Genomic DNA, 13,842 nt, shown 5'->3' on the forward strand with positions numbered 1-13,842 from the left:
TTCTCTGGTTCTGCAGCTTCTTGAGCTCTGGTCTCCAGGCAAGGTTTTCTTTGCTCCTTCCTTTACTTTCTGAGTTCTAAATTTGAAGAAAGCATACTATCCATGTTTGTCGCTTTTGCTTCAGCCTCTTTAACTTGGAGCCAGATTCCTTCTGGCTGTCTATCTGATCTGAGACAGGCCACGGTTTCAAGGACTATGCCCAACGTTCTTCTCAACTGTCCCCACTTTTGATTCCCAGCATTAGGAGTTTACTCATCAGGACCAATGTAAATTATAACCCAAACAAGAATGTGTGCAACTTAGTTATGCTAGCATCCACAGAGGTGGTATTGAGGCGTTAGGGGTGCGAAGTTTCATGGTCTGGAAATGGTTCTGGTGATTCAAAGAAAAACAATGATGATCCTCACCATGCAAATGTGTTTAGAGTGGACTATTTAAGCACCCATCAATTAGTAAAAGACAATGACATTACTAACCAGGAGCGAAGATGTAGTTCGTCTAGATTCATGGAGTTTAGTTTTGTACAATCCCCATACATTTCTTTCTTGAAGGTCCATCACCTGTAACCAGCTCCTTGATCCTGGAAACAACAGAGTCGAGATGAAGATCAATCCGTGACAAAGGCCAAAGAGGAAAAATTTTCCATTAGCTAAATGCAGTTTTTCAGGATCATCATAATAGATCCATGACTTTAAAGAAATTCTACTAGCTGGACGTCATGAATGACAGCGTAACTTTTAATATGTTCATTCTCTGGGACAATCTAATGAAGTCATTTTATCACCCTATAAAATTCCACTTAAGAAAAAAAATTAACAATCAAGAAGAAAAAGCACTTACATCTCAAACAGTGGTTTTCTTCGTTGAGGTTGATCAGACTCCAAATATTCAGATGACACTTGCATGCTATGCAGCTGATTTTGAAGTCGATTACAGCTCGTCTCCTCAGTATGAGACCGAGGAACAGGTATCTAAAAATATTGGAAGGTGGCCAATGTTAGGTGAGCTTTGCCCTGTTTTACCGTTTCACATGCCTTCGACACCCTCGACTTAGGAATATATTGCCATTATCTGTAGGGTGACTCTTAAGCTTGTCAAACAGCTGAATTGCAGAGAGAGAAGGGACAAAGCAGGCATGAAAGGGAGAGTGATGGAAGCACAATCTTAATTCTCCGATGTAACTTCCAATCCATAGCTCCCATATTTGTGGCACAATCAATTGCTTCCCTTGTGCTTAAGCTGCTCTCACTACATAGGTTGATTTGAATTTCTTGATTTCAACAGGGTCGCTTGAGTGGTTCTTTCTCTTCAGTAGTAGCCTTGTTATCAAGAATCACGTCATCTTCCTCTTGTGTGGCCACCTTACCAACTGTCCTGTTGGATGTAAAAAAAAAGAAAAAGAAAAAAAAAAAGGATCAATCACTCTTAAGAGAAATGCAATATATGCTAGGATATTGGATATAAGTCACTCTTGTTCTATTCAATTAGACTGTCACACAAGCTATTTTGAGTTACTAATTAGCCTTAACAGAAGAATAAAAATTAAATTCCCCAAAAAAAAAAAAAAAAAAGATTTGAAATCAAAATCAAATAAATACATACCTCTTTCCGAATCCGCTCATTCCATTAACTTTTTTATCCATCAAAAGTAAACCTAAATTAAAAGATAACAAAACCATCTAAAGTACTTATTAAGATAATAAAAAATCAGCCATGAAGCTTAAAAGAAATTTGGTAATAAGAAAATTAATTCAATCTCAAAGAATATTAAAGAAGGAAAGAGAAGTTTAACATTAGCACAAAAGAATCTTAGTAATACCATTTTTTTATGCCAACTATGCATACATCTTCTAAATATTTCAACTTTTAATTACTCTAAGCATTTCAACATTCTTTTAGTAAGTAAACAACAAAATTTTATACATTGTAAAGGTCAAACCATCTCCATGCAACTTACCCCCCTTCTCATGGCATTATCACTTCCCCCCCCCTCCCCCCCACTTTTTTTTTTTTTTAAATCTAATTAAAAAGGCAAGTAATGCTACAAGTTGTAGGGTTTTGAGGCACAAATAACTTCAGAGGATCTTAATAATTCAATTCAAAATATATAAATAAATAACCAATAATCTAAAAGCTTCCAAGAATTTAGTATGTATTGAGCCAAAAAAAAAAAGGTTGAACATATATAGATTCCAAACACATGAGTGTAGTGGTCCTTTGTCCAACTAAAAATTAAATATCTAGGTCAATTCTTACTGTCATAAGTGAAAACTATAATTTAAGTCTTATGATTCTCATTTATGTCACCTCAATATGAAATAACTTAACATTGAAGTTCAAAAGAAAAAATGATTCATGTGCATGCTATGGTACAATTACTTTTTCTTATGTTTCAGTCAATAAAACACATTTACAGTCCAATATGGCATGCTTGATAGCTCACAAACAAAATAGCCAATATGGAATAAACAACATTTAATTTGTGATTTAAGTAAAGAGATTTCAAGGTAAATAAGCCAAACATACCTCTAGGTGAAGGTGTCATTTTCTCCCCTTGAATTGGGGATAAGTGTTCACCTTTGATCACAAGAAATAGAAGTTCTCTCTTATCCAACCATGGAAAATGCTGAATTGAGCTGCACTATGAATAATTAAAATCTTCTTTCGCTCTCTTGCTAAGCCCCTTGTTCACCTTTCATCACAAAATGTAATGTATCCCATCAGCTTTCTCGTCATGTCTCTTTTTAAAAAATTATGTTCATTTTTATTGTTATTCTTTAAAAGTGTAGAGATTATAATTATTATTTAATAGATGAGAGTTGGGGATGACAATAGGTTTGATCCATGATATATCACTGTCATCCTTGTTCTATCATTATAATAAAAGGAATTTCTCATGCTTGGGCCAAACTTGTGAAGGGATTGGAGCGACAAATCAAGGTGCCTAAGCACATTTGAGCTTTATCCTTGCCCTATTTGACCTTGGATTTCTATAGTCCAACTTGCTAAGATGGATCGGGTATCCACAATTACTATGAAAAAAACACTAAAAAGAGATTAAAGGGGTTTCTCATTACTATCAAGATCACTCATCTATTGATTTTTTTTTTCTTAAACAAGTTAAAAGGGTAGACTACTAAATAATAATAATAATATGTAGAAATTGTTGACAATCAAGCTATAGTAGAAAGCATAATGGATCATTAAGAGAGATGATGAGCATACCATAAATGACCGCAATATCGATAGCAACAATTATGGTGGCGATGTGGACAATGATGGCAGTAGAGACGACTATGACACTAGAACTATAATTTGAGTGAAGCTAAGACTCTTCGATCGAGTTCCTCCCAAGGGGATGAAGTTCATTTATAGGAACTATCACGCCAATTTCTTGCCTTAGGGGCTTTTATCTTTGCTAATGGGTTTTTTTCTTCTTCTTTTCTTTCTTTGGAAAACTTGAATTTTTTTGCTGCTTTTTGAATTCTAAAGAGCAAGGATGGCCACATTAGAGATTGAATCTGATTATTTTATGTCAAAGAAAACGAGGATGACTTCAAGAGAAGATGGTGTGATGAGATTTAGGGTTAGGGATTTGAGATGGAGAGTTCTGGCATATGGAATTGGGATTATCTTTTCTCATTCTTCCCTTTATATGAGGAGTATTTAGGAATATTGAAAATTATAAAAAGTAAATTTGTCTTTTCAGTGATAAGAGAGAAAGCCAAGGTGGGTTAACACAAAACCAAAACCCAAGGAGGATAATCCTATGTTGGACTTGCTCCAATTTGGAATTCTCATTAGAAGGTTGGGTGGGTTGGGTTATCCAAATTTTTTTATGCTATTCACATTCCTAACGATGGTTAGTAACATAAAGATTAAAAATGGAACCAAAATTAGTTATGTAGATAAATGACAGTATTTTGGGAAAATAAATTAAAACTATTTAATGTCTTTGAGAAAAAAAAAAGAATGAATAAAAATTATTAGAAACCTGTGTTCAAAAATTATTTTTGAAACTTTCCATTTTCTCTTTTGAAAATAGGTAATTTTAAAAATATCAAAATTTTGGATTTTTTTAAGAAGGTAAGTACTTTAATAATTGAAATATATTTTTTTAATTAAATACTTAATCATTAATTTCATTTGAGAAAAAAAGAATCATGCAATACTTACTTTCATTGCCAACATAAGCCGACTTTCAACAAATTAATTCATGTTGTCCACTGCCTTATTTGATGTTAATCAATAGGACCAATCACTATTAGAGACATGTTATAATAGGATACTAAAGAATAAAAAACTCTTGTTTATTACTTAACTTTAATAGAATAGTAAAAAAAAAAAGCACCAAAAGAATTAATCGATTCAAAACTAAATAAATAATATAGATATATATATTTGATTCAAAACTAAGTAAATGAGTAACATATATATATATATATATATATACTCATACTATTATAATGTTTGATTCATCAAATTCAAACCTGTATTCAAAGATAAAAATGTAGTACCTTAATTTATTAAAATAATAAAAAATAGGGCTGAAAATTAAGATAAATTAAAAAAAAAAAAAAAATTCTCCAAAGCAAAAGTAAGACCATTAGCACAAAGGAACTTTTTAATCAAACCATATTTTACACTTGCTTACATCTTCTAAATACCTTAACTTGCAATATATCTTCCTTTTTCTAACTAAATTGATAATTTCCGTTTTTAGTAAGTAGCTAGAAGCAAGTGAGCAATATATAATCACATAATGCACATGTTAGCATGGTTTAGAAATGTGCCTAAATCCACAAGGAGAAAGAAGAGTAATTCACCGTACTTAAAGCAATAAATAAAATCTTAAATTCTCAAATCCTAAGGTCCTAATAATATCTTAAAGGACTCATTTTTTTTAATTGAAAGCTCTTCCCATATTTTTCTTTAAAATATGGCTGTTGAGTGATCTTAACATTCTTCTTTTATTTTTCTTTAAAATATATTCTTGAGCCTAAATAGGCCACAACTTATTGTTTATTAGTGTAAGACCTTCCTGGGTGAATACGAATTCTTCACCAACCGACCTCATACACTCCACTCAGTAAAGACAACTTCGCACGTGTTTGGGAGCCAGCCAAAATTGAAAAGAAAGAAAGAAAAAAAAAAAAAAAAGCTACGGATTATTTAATTTAGGAAACTTCCACCAACCAACACTCGTTGAACCCGGACACCGGATGTAATTTTATTTTTTATTTTTATTTAAAAATTAAATATTTTTAGATTTCTAAATAAATATATTTTTAGGATTCTGATATTCTCAAAAGTAATATTGTCAAATTTAAAAACAGAAAAAAAAATAAAAGAATCCAGACATTTATAAAATTCAAACTTTGCTTTAAAATGAGAAATAAAAATAAAAACATCAATATTTTTACATATGGTTAGGGTATTCAAGTTGAGAACTGTTCATAATCCTGCCAAATATTTTAACACAGGAAAAATGCTTCAGCCAATAAAAAAATATGGTCAAATGAAACAGCGCAAGAGATTTATTCCTTTTTGAAAAATTGCAGCTGGAGGGTGGAGGGTGGAGGCTGGAGAGCTGATGTCACACAAAATTGACTACTTTCTCAGTAATCTCCGCCACGTGATTCAAATCAGCACGAAAGTATTGAACAAGACCCCACCACCAGCTACAAGTGGGTGAGACGTGGACAGCATTTCTGTTACTTATAAATACCCAACACTCCACGGTGCTTTGAAAACGCAGCTTCTGTGGAAGACTAGTCCGCATACTCTTCTCTTTTCTTCTACCGCTTTGAAGCTCTCTGGAGGATTTTACCAGTCATCAATGGCATCTGTGGAGGACATTAGAAACGCTCAACGTGCCAAGGGGCCGGCCACCATTCTAGCCATTGGCACTGCTACTCCAGACAACTGTGTCTACCAGTCCGATTACGCTGATTACTATTTCCGGGTCACCAAAAGCGAGCACATGACCGACTTGAAGAAGAAGTTCAACCGCATATGTAAGTATATATATTCATGCATGCATCAATTGGAACATCCATTACATACATATATGTATAATTATGATACTGCTTTAAGATTCCTCTGCAAGAATTGCCAAGTTTTCTTCAAGCTTCCTATCTACTGCTTTTCTGTAAAATAATTAAATCTGTGAGAAATGAGGCGCTATACATTGATTTAATATTTTGCAGCAGCGCTGCTTTTTCCAATCGTATATAAATTAATTACCCTGCCTAGGAACACATAGTTATTGTAATAATAGTAATAATCTTTTTTATATTTATGTTGATCAGCTTGAGTAATAATGAAGCTGCACAATGTTACTGAATAAATTTTGCTTTCCTAGTCCTTTAGCTAATATACAATTTTCTTTAACTTATATATAGGTGAGAAATCAATGATCAAGAAGCGATACATTCATTTGACCGAAGAAATGCTTGAAGAGCACCCAAATATGGGCGCTTACATGGCTCCATCACTCAACATACGCCAAGAAATTATCACTGCCGAGGTACCCAAGCTTGGTAAGGAGGCTGCATTGAAGGCTCTTAAAGAGTGGGGGCAGCCTAAGTCCAAGATCACTCACCTTGTATTTTGTACAACCTCGGGAGTAGAAATGCCCGGTGCAGACTATAAACTTGCCAATCTTCTAGGTCTCGAAACATCGGTTAGAAGAGTGATGTTGTACCATCAAGGATGCTATGCAGGTGGGACTGTTCTTCGAACGGCTAAAGATCTTGCAGAGAATAATGTAGGAGCACGAGTTCTTGTGGTGTGCTCTGAGATTACCGTTGTTACTTTTCGTGGGCCTTCTGAAACCCATTTAGACTCTTTAGTAGGTCAAGCCCTTTTTGGTGATGGGTCTGCAGCTGTGATTGTTGGATCGGATCCAGATACCTCCATTGAACGACCACTGTTCCAACTTGTTTCAGCGGCCCAAACATTCATTCCTAATACACAAGGTGCTATTGCTGGCAACTTACGTGAGGTGGGTCTAACCTTTCATTTGTGGCCAAATGTGCCTACTCTGATTTCCGAGAATATAGAGAAGTGTTTGACCCAAGCTTTTGGCCCACTTGGTATTAGTGATTGGAACTCCTTGTTTTGGATCGCTCATCCTGGTGGCCCAGCCATCCTGGATGCAGTTGAAGCAAAACTCGATTTAGAGAAGAAGAAACTTGAAGCCACAAGACACATCTTAAGTGAGTACGGGAATATGTCTAGCGCATGTGTGTTGTTTATTTTGGATGAGATGAGAAAGAAATCGCTCAAGGAAGAAAAGACTACTACAGGTGAAGGATTGGATTGGGGTGTTTTGTTTGGTTTTGGGCCAGGCCTAACCATTGAAACTGTTGTGCTGCATAGCATTGCTGGGGCTACAAATTGAGTGAAATGATGGTTGAGTGAAGAAAATCATAAGGAGACAATTGCCAATTAAATCAAATAGGAGTTCATAAAGACATATGTCTTTTGGTTTCATAATACTTGTAACACCTTTTATTCTTTATTAAACTTGATGATTCTGGTTCTATGCTTGTTGGAGGGCTTCCTTAAGTAGTAACCTCAAGTTAAAGCGATGAGACATCAAGTTCTTACAATTTCGTTATGTAGATGAAATTCCCTTAAAAGTTGTATAAACATCTATCGTGTTCTTTTAAAGATGGTTTATAGTAATAAAAAGCAACAAATGGATTTATAACTACGAAGTCTACAAGATAACTACATTTTGTGTGACAGACGCAAAGCCATGTGGATGCCAAAAGTGATGTAATGATTTGAAAAGTATATATATATATATAATCCAATCATAGGGTGGTTGATTAGTTAACTTCAATAATTCAACATGTGATGCGAAAGACTAGAGCTTTATCAATTACTTAATTACTCTCCTTATGTAGAGAAAGTATTCATTTGTTTGTGTGAAAAGCTCTCAAACTTTCTGCACATGTGGACAAATTCTTGTACAATCTGAAAAGATATAGAAGATAATTGTCCTCATAAATAGGTTGGCTGATTAGGTGACTTCTAATAATTCAACAAGATAGGGATTTCAAAATATTTACTTTATTAATTCCTTAATTGTACCTCCTTATGTGAAGAAGTTCTCCCCCCCCCCCCCCCCCCCCCCCTCCTTTTTTTTTTTTTTTTTTGTTTATGAAAAGCTCTTAAGCTTCTATACATATGGATGTATTCTTTTACTAAGGAAAGGTATAGAAGATAGTAATAACATTAAATTTAGATTTTTTATGGTTCAGAGTCTTCCTTTCCATCCACAAATAGAAACCAAAACAGAACTTACTCTACTATTCAAGCCTTTCATTAATGCACTAGCCTTGTCTTCATTAAGCTAAACTTTAGAACCTTTCTTCTATGGTGCTTTCTGGTCCTACTTCTGGCAAGAAGCCTTGGCATTCTCCAATATCTCATTATTGCCAAGAGACAATCCAAGAGTATAGAAGGTAATGAAATTTGGTTGTTGACCTACTTACTCGAGTCCTAGTACCACCTTTGACTCCATGTGCATGGGACCATGAATACACCCTGACTATTGTGGGAAAATCATGCTTCCATACACCAATAAAACAAATTTGAGACTTAAAACTCCAACTTTCACTTTTCATGTCAAGTGTATAATAAAAGAATTATTCTTTTAACATGCACTTGAATAGTATTAATAATAAGTCATCTTTTTTCCTTCTTTTTATCATTTAATTTCATTTTTTTCTCCATATATGTTTTTGATATATTTAAAATAAATATATCCAAGACACCATAGTTTTCCTCCTAAAATCTTTTTAATTTTAATTTTTTAATGTTTTATCTTTTCATATTTATTGGTTTCAATTAATTTATTGAACACATTAAACACAAAATGATAATATATATTAAATAATCATTAAGAACAAATAAAATATAACCTACCTTGCAATAGACAAAAATTTGAAGCTTCTTAGTTTTCTTAAATATTCAATTTACGATTTTTAAGAATAAAAAAAAGTATATAAACACTCTAGAGTAAAAAGATGATAATTATTTTTTTACTGAATACAAGTACTTTTGTTATTTTTTATGATTAAAAAATTATATTTCTTGTTGTCAAATTTCTTTCTATTATTATTATTTTAAATTTTACAAGTCATGCATATTTGTCATAATCTCATAGCAATGATTAAAATACATGTAAGATATAGATTTTAATTTTTTATGTTCGATATATGGTTATGAAATTTTTTATGTTGCATAATATATTTTTATTTAATAAAATTGATAATCTTAATATAAATTTAGAAGTATTAATAAAGTTTATCATATACCTATAGACCCTCTATTTTGTCCCATAGCACATGGTTTTGATCATATTTCATGCCTCTCGCTTCATTTCCTTGCATAGTACATGCATAGGATCCTTTTTGGCTTTCCGCTCTTCCTACTCCTTGTTGGCATTAAAGTTTGAGCCACTTTTAGAGGCCTTTTGGAGGGATTTTTTATTTTATTTTATTTTATCCATGGTGTGACTTTAGCAGCACCCTAAGTTTCTCTTTTTTTTGTTTTTTGTTTTGTTTTTCGGAGGGGTTCCCTAGGCTGAGTTTATGAGCTTTAACCTTGGGTTATTGTATTTTGAGAGTTTAGGCTAGGTTTAAGAGGATTTTAAAGAGGATTGAGCTTTGGAGGAGATGAGGACAAGTGTTCAAATCTTCACCACTCTTTGCCCTATAAAAAGAGTCTTGGGGGCTCATTCGGAGAGATTTTTTAGCATTTTAAGAGAGGAAACTCTATTGGATTTTTGGGAGAAGAACTTTGAAGATTTGAAGAAATTTGTAGCTTAGAGAAGAAAGAAAGCTTACTTGAAGAACAAGTTTATTCACTTGTAAGGAGAAACTTTGTTCCTATAAAAAAGTATGGTTTAATTTCATTTTTTTTTTACCTTTCATTTACAATCCATTCTTCTTCTCTTTTGATTCTTTGAGGATATTATTTTGTTAGGTGTGGATATTATAAGTCACACATTAGATTGTTGATTTTACTATTCTTCATCTTTGGGTTTGTTATTCTTAGATTCATTTTGTTTTTTTTTTTTTTTGTCAAATAAATTGTTAAATCTTTGGATTGATTGGTTGTGTAGTGGTTTTTGAGGATTTATTTGATTTGATTTTGGTTTTGGGGGGTATTTTTACCCTTTTATTTTAGCCACTTATCAAATCATGAGATGAGTCTTTATTAGGATTTAAATTATTTTTTTTCTCTTCTAGGGATTTTAACATTCCCCTTCATTTTAATGGTTTTGAAAGCTTTATTTGTTTTTTTATTGATTTTAAAATCAATTTTGAGAACCATAAAGTGTTTGTTTATTTGCTAAAGTGATTTTCCTTCGAAAAGGCCTTTAGAGGTTCCTTTTCTTTTGTTGTTTTGGGTTTTGTTTTCAATTTGGCTATAAGAACCCATTTTTGAACCATCTTTGATTGATTTTCAAGAATCTTTTAATGGTCAATTTCGTGGCCTAAGGTCAAGCCTCCTTTCATAGGCTTTGATCTTACTTTTATATGCTTGAGAAAATTAATGGTTGATCTTACGATTTTTAAGAGTTTTTGAAAGGTTTTTCAAACTAATTTTAGAGGATCACTTTTAGCCCATTTGAACTTTCTTTCATGGTCATTTGAGACTTAATTTTATGGTTATTTTAAGTTTAATAAATGGACGTCATATTCTTTAGTACATAATGCATGATTTCACATTAGAACATCCTCATCTATGGGTGTTTCTTTATGAATTTCAACTCTCTTTTCATGTGTAAGTTCTAATTTAGCTCTTCATGCCTTTTATGAGTTCAAATTCATACTCATTTGAGGATTGAGAAGGATTAAATACCCCATGGATTGATCCATGACTCTTTTTTTTTGGCCTACATCACTCATTTTTCAAACTTATAATTTTTCAGATTTTAATAATTTTTAAAACATGGACAAATCTCACAAATATTAATTTAATGAGATCATATCCAGCCCTCATGAGCTTCCTTACATGATCATTAGAGGGTTGAGGATGTGGATTAATCCATAAAAATTAATTTCGGCATTGGTAAGGCCCACATTATTTGATTTTCAAAATTTGTTCACTTTCTACCCTGTTTTTAACCCCTAAAATATTCCTTGTAAATTAAAGTTTTTGACTTGTCCTAAAATATTTTTGAAGCTTGGATAATGTTTTAAACTTTTGTGTCAAATAATTTTTGTTTCATTGAAAAATCCTTCTCCAAACTCATTGAATAAATTGGTTTTTCCAAGTGTTCAGATTTTGTCCTATTTTTTACCTTCAGAATGTTCTTGCAAATCAATCATAACTCGTAGTTTTTATTTTTATTTTTTAATATTTTTTGTGTTATAGACTTCTTAATAAAGTTTTAGGCTTTGGTTTCAGTCAAAAATCATTTTTCCAAGCTTGAGATTTAATTTCATCTTTTCTTACTCACTATGTTGACTTGAATTTGGTGTTGTGAAATGTTCTTCAAGATCTAAAATAATTGGTGCATGTTTGAACCTCATAAAAACTTTAAATTATTATAGACACTTTGAATGTATTGTTTCAATTTTATCTCACCTCTAAACTTGTCAAATAAGTTCATCTTTACATGACTTGTTCTTCCCTGTTTCTAAGCAATAATATGCTTAGTTAAATACGGGATAATTAGTACTTGTTTAGACACACTTATGTATTGTATTTTAGACACTTAGAATATATTGTAGCTAACAAGATATTGATAGTTGTTTCAATTTTTTTTCTTGATTTTATGCCATCTCTAACTATTTTATTTTGGTTATTATATAACTACTTGCTTGTTGTCCAACTTTTGTATATCTTGTATAAACTTATTAATTCAGTCTCCTTTTGCATCCTTTTAGCCTCCTTTGAATCTTGATTCATATTGCAAACATCTTTTACATGTTAGAAAAGACTTCCATTGTATCATATTTTTTTTTAATCTATTTTATTTGTATTTATTTTGTGATTGCATACTTGTAGCCATGTTCTGACCCCTGCACATGATTAGTGCATATTAACTTACTTTTCTCCTAAATTAGCCACATGCTTCTTAGTTTGAATTGTGTACATCTTGTATATGTTAGGAGACTTTCGTTTTGATATCATATCCTTTGTTTTGCTTGTGAGCTAACCTTTTTTTCTCTATATAAGCACATTGCCTGTTTTGGGCATTATTAAGGTACGCTTCATCCCTTCTTTGTTGTATTCCTTTGATATGCATTTCACGCTTTGAGTGCTCTTTATCTCTTGCTACACAAAACTGTTGCGTTATTGTATATTCTTGTTGTTTCTTGGTTTCCATGTTGGGATTGAGTTCCTAAAATCAAGACATGATGTAACAAAGTTAGACTTAACTATCTCCTTGCTATCATTTTGGTGTATTGACATTGATTTGAGCATTTAGTCCATGTCTCTTACATTACACATGACTTGGGTGCATTAGGAGTTGCATAGAAGATACAAGTCAAGGGGTCCTTGTAAGTAGATACGTTGTCCATAGTTCGTTCATGGATTTGGGCAATCTAATAGAAACTATAGTGCACCACCTCCTAATTGGAGGGATGATTTGTCTTAGCCATCAGGATGGGTTTCCTATGGTGAGTGCACTAGTGTATGTGATGCACACTGGATAAGACCTATAGTGAATCATAATGCAAGGCTATTAATTGTCATGATTCACCAAGCTACTACACTGCATAAACTCTCAACCTTGAGAGGATATTAAGCTTGTACCAAAATCAATAGGAGGCTTTGACCTATGGGTAAGACCTTAAAGTGGTCATATATCCCTATGGATTGAGCCACTATTGATGGAGGCTAGTGGCAACAGATATTCTCAATATAGGCACCACGATATCTCATAGGATTGAGACTGTGTGTCCCCTTGGGTGATCCAAAGGACATATGATCATGAAATCTATGACCATAATAATTCATTTAATGGAATTTAACATATGCTCCTTGGAGTCAAAGTATGTCAGTCGATCACATAATAAGTGGGATCTATAATTCAAGGATTTGAGAGGTAATCTTGAATAGGTGATAGAACTACTTTGCTAGATTATGAATACTAGTTCATGGAGAGTTTGCATGCAGTGGATAGTATGTCACAGACCTGAGCACTTGATGTCTAGTTGTAATATACGTAAGGTACTAGAGTGTAGTTGACTCTCTGTAGTGAGATGTTGAGTCAATTTTAGAATTTGATTATGAAAGAGCTAGTATTCCTATAGGTCCCAATGGTCCTTACTCTGAGCTCATATTCCTTGATGGCATGGTTTATGAGGGTTAGATGGGTTTTTAGTTCACTTTTATGTATAAGGGCATTTTGGTAATTATGCAATATTACACAAGGATAAGTGAGTAATATGTCTAGACTGGGTTAATTGATTAATTAGGGCCTTGTATGGTTAATTAATCAATTAGAAAACTTTTTAGGCTAGATTAAGTGACCCAAGCCCATGGTGGGCTTAAGTTACTTAAGCCCAATAGGAAGCCTATAAATACTCCTTTAGGGGTTAGGTTTTCTAGGTTTTGTCATTCTCCCTTTTCAGTCTAGAGAGAAAACCCTAGCCTCCACCCTTGAGATCTCCACCATCTTAATGCTTAGACACAAGGAAGAGTTATCGGGCGAAAGATCTTAGGTGTACAAGAAACGCACTGGAATCACACAGGTTGCATGCCTGAGGACCGTATGGGATGTGCACAAGCCACGTGCATAGGAATCACACACGATGTGCACAATCCACGTGCATTGGAATCACATGGGAAACATAAGTGGGTAGT

The 13,842-nt window shown here is 33.2% G+C and overlaps 1 protein-coding gene across 1 annotated transcript; it reads left to right on the forward strand.

Annotated features, from left to right (window-relative positions):
- The first annotated feature begins 5,769 nt into the window (after nt 1-5,769).
- Nucleotides 5,770-7,677, forward strand: LOC117923370 (stilbene synthase 5-like). Its single transcript, XM_034841625.1, has 2 exons — nt 5,770-6,017; nt 6,405-7,677. Exons 1-2 carry the CDS (start codon nt 5,840-5,842, stop codon nt 7,403-7,405), a joined length of 1,179 nt encoding a protein of 392 aa, XP_034697516.1. The 5' UTR covers nt 5,770-5,839; the 3' UTR covers nt 7,406-7,677.
- Nucleotides 7,678-13,842: the final 6,165 nt, after the last annotated feature.

This window comes from Vitis riparia, chromosome 10, assembly GCF_004353265.1.
Source record: "Vitis riparia cultivar Riparia Gloire de Montpellier isolate 1030 chromosome 10, EGFV_Vit.rip_1.0, whole genome shotgun sequence".
In the NCBI taxonomy this organism is placed as follows: domain Eukaryota; kingdom Viridiplantae; phylum Streptophyta; class Magnoliopsida; order Vitales; family Vitaceae; genus Vitis; species Vitis riparia.

Bases quoted from the DNA above. Each gene is read 5' to 3' on its own strand.
- LOC117923370 (XM_034841625.1), top strand. From the start codon at position 5,840: ATGGCATCTGTGGAGGACATTAGAAACGCTCAACGTGCCAAGGGGCCG. The intron at 6,018-6,404 runs GTAAGTATATAT...ACTTATATATAG, and splicing joins GAAGAAGTTCAACCGCATAT to GTGAGAAATCAATGATCAAG.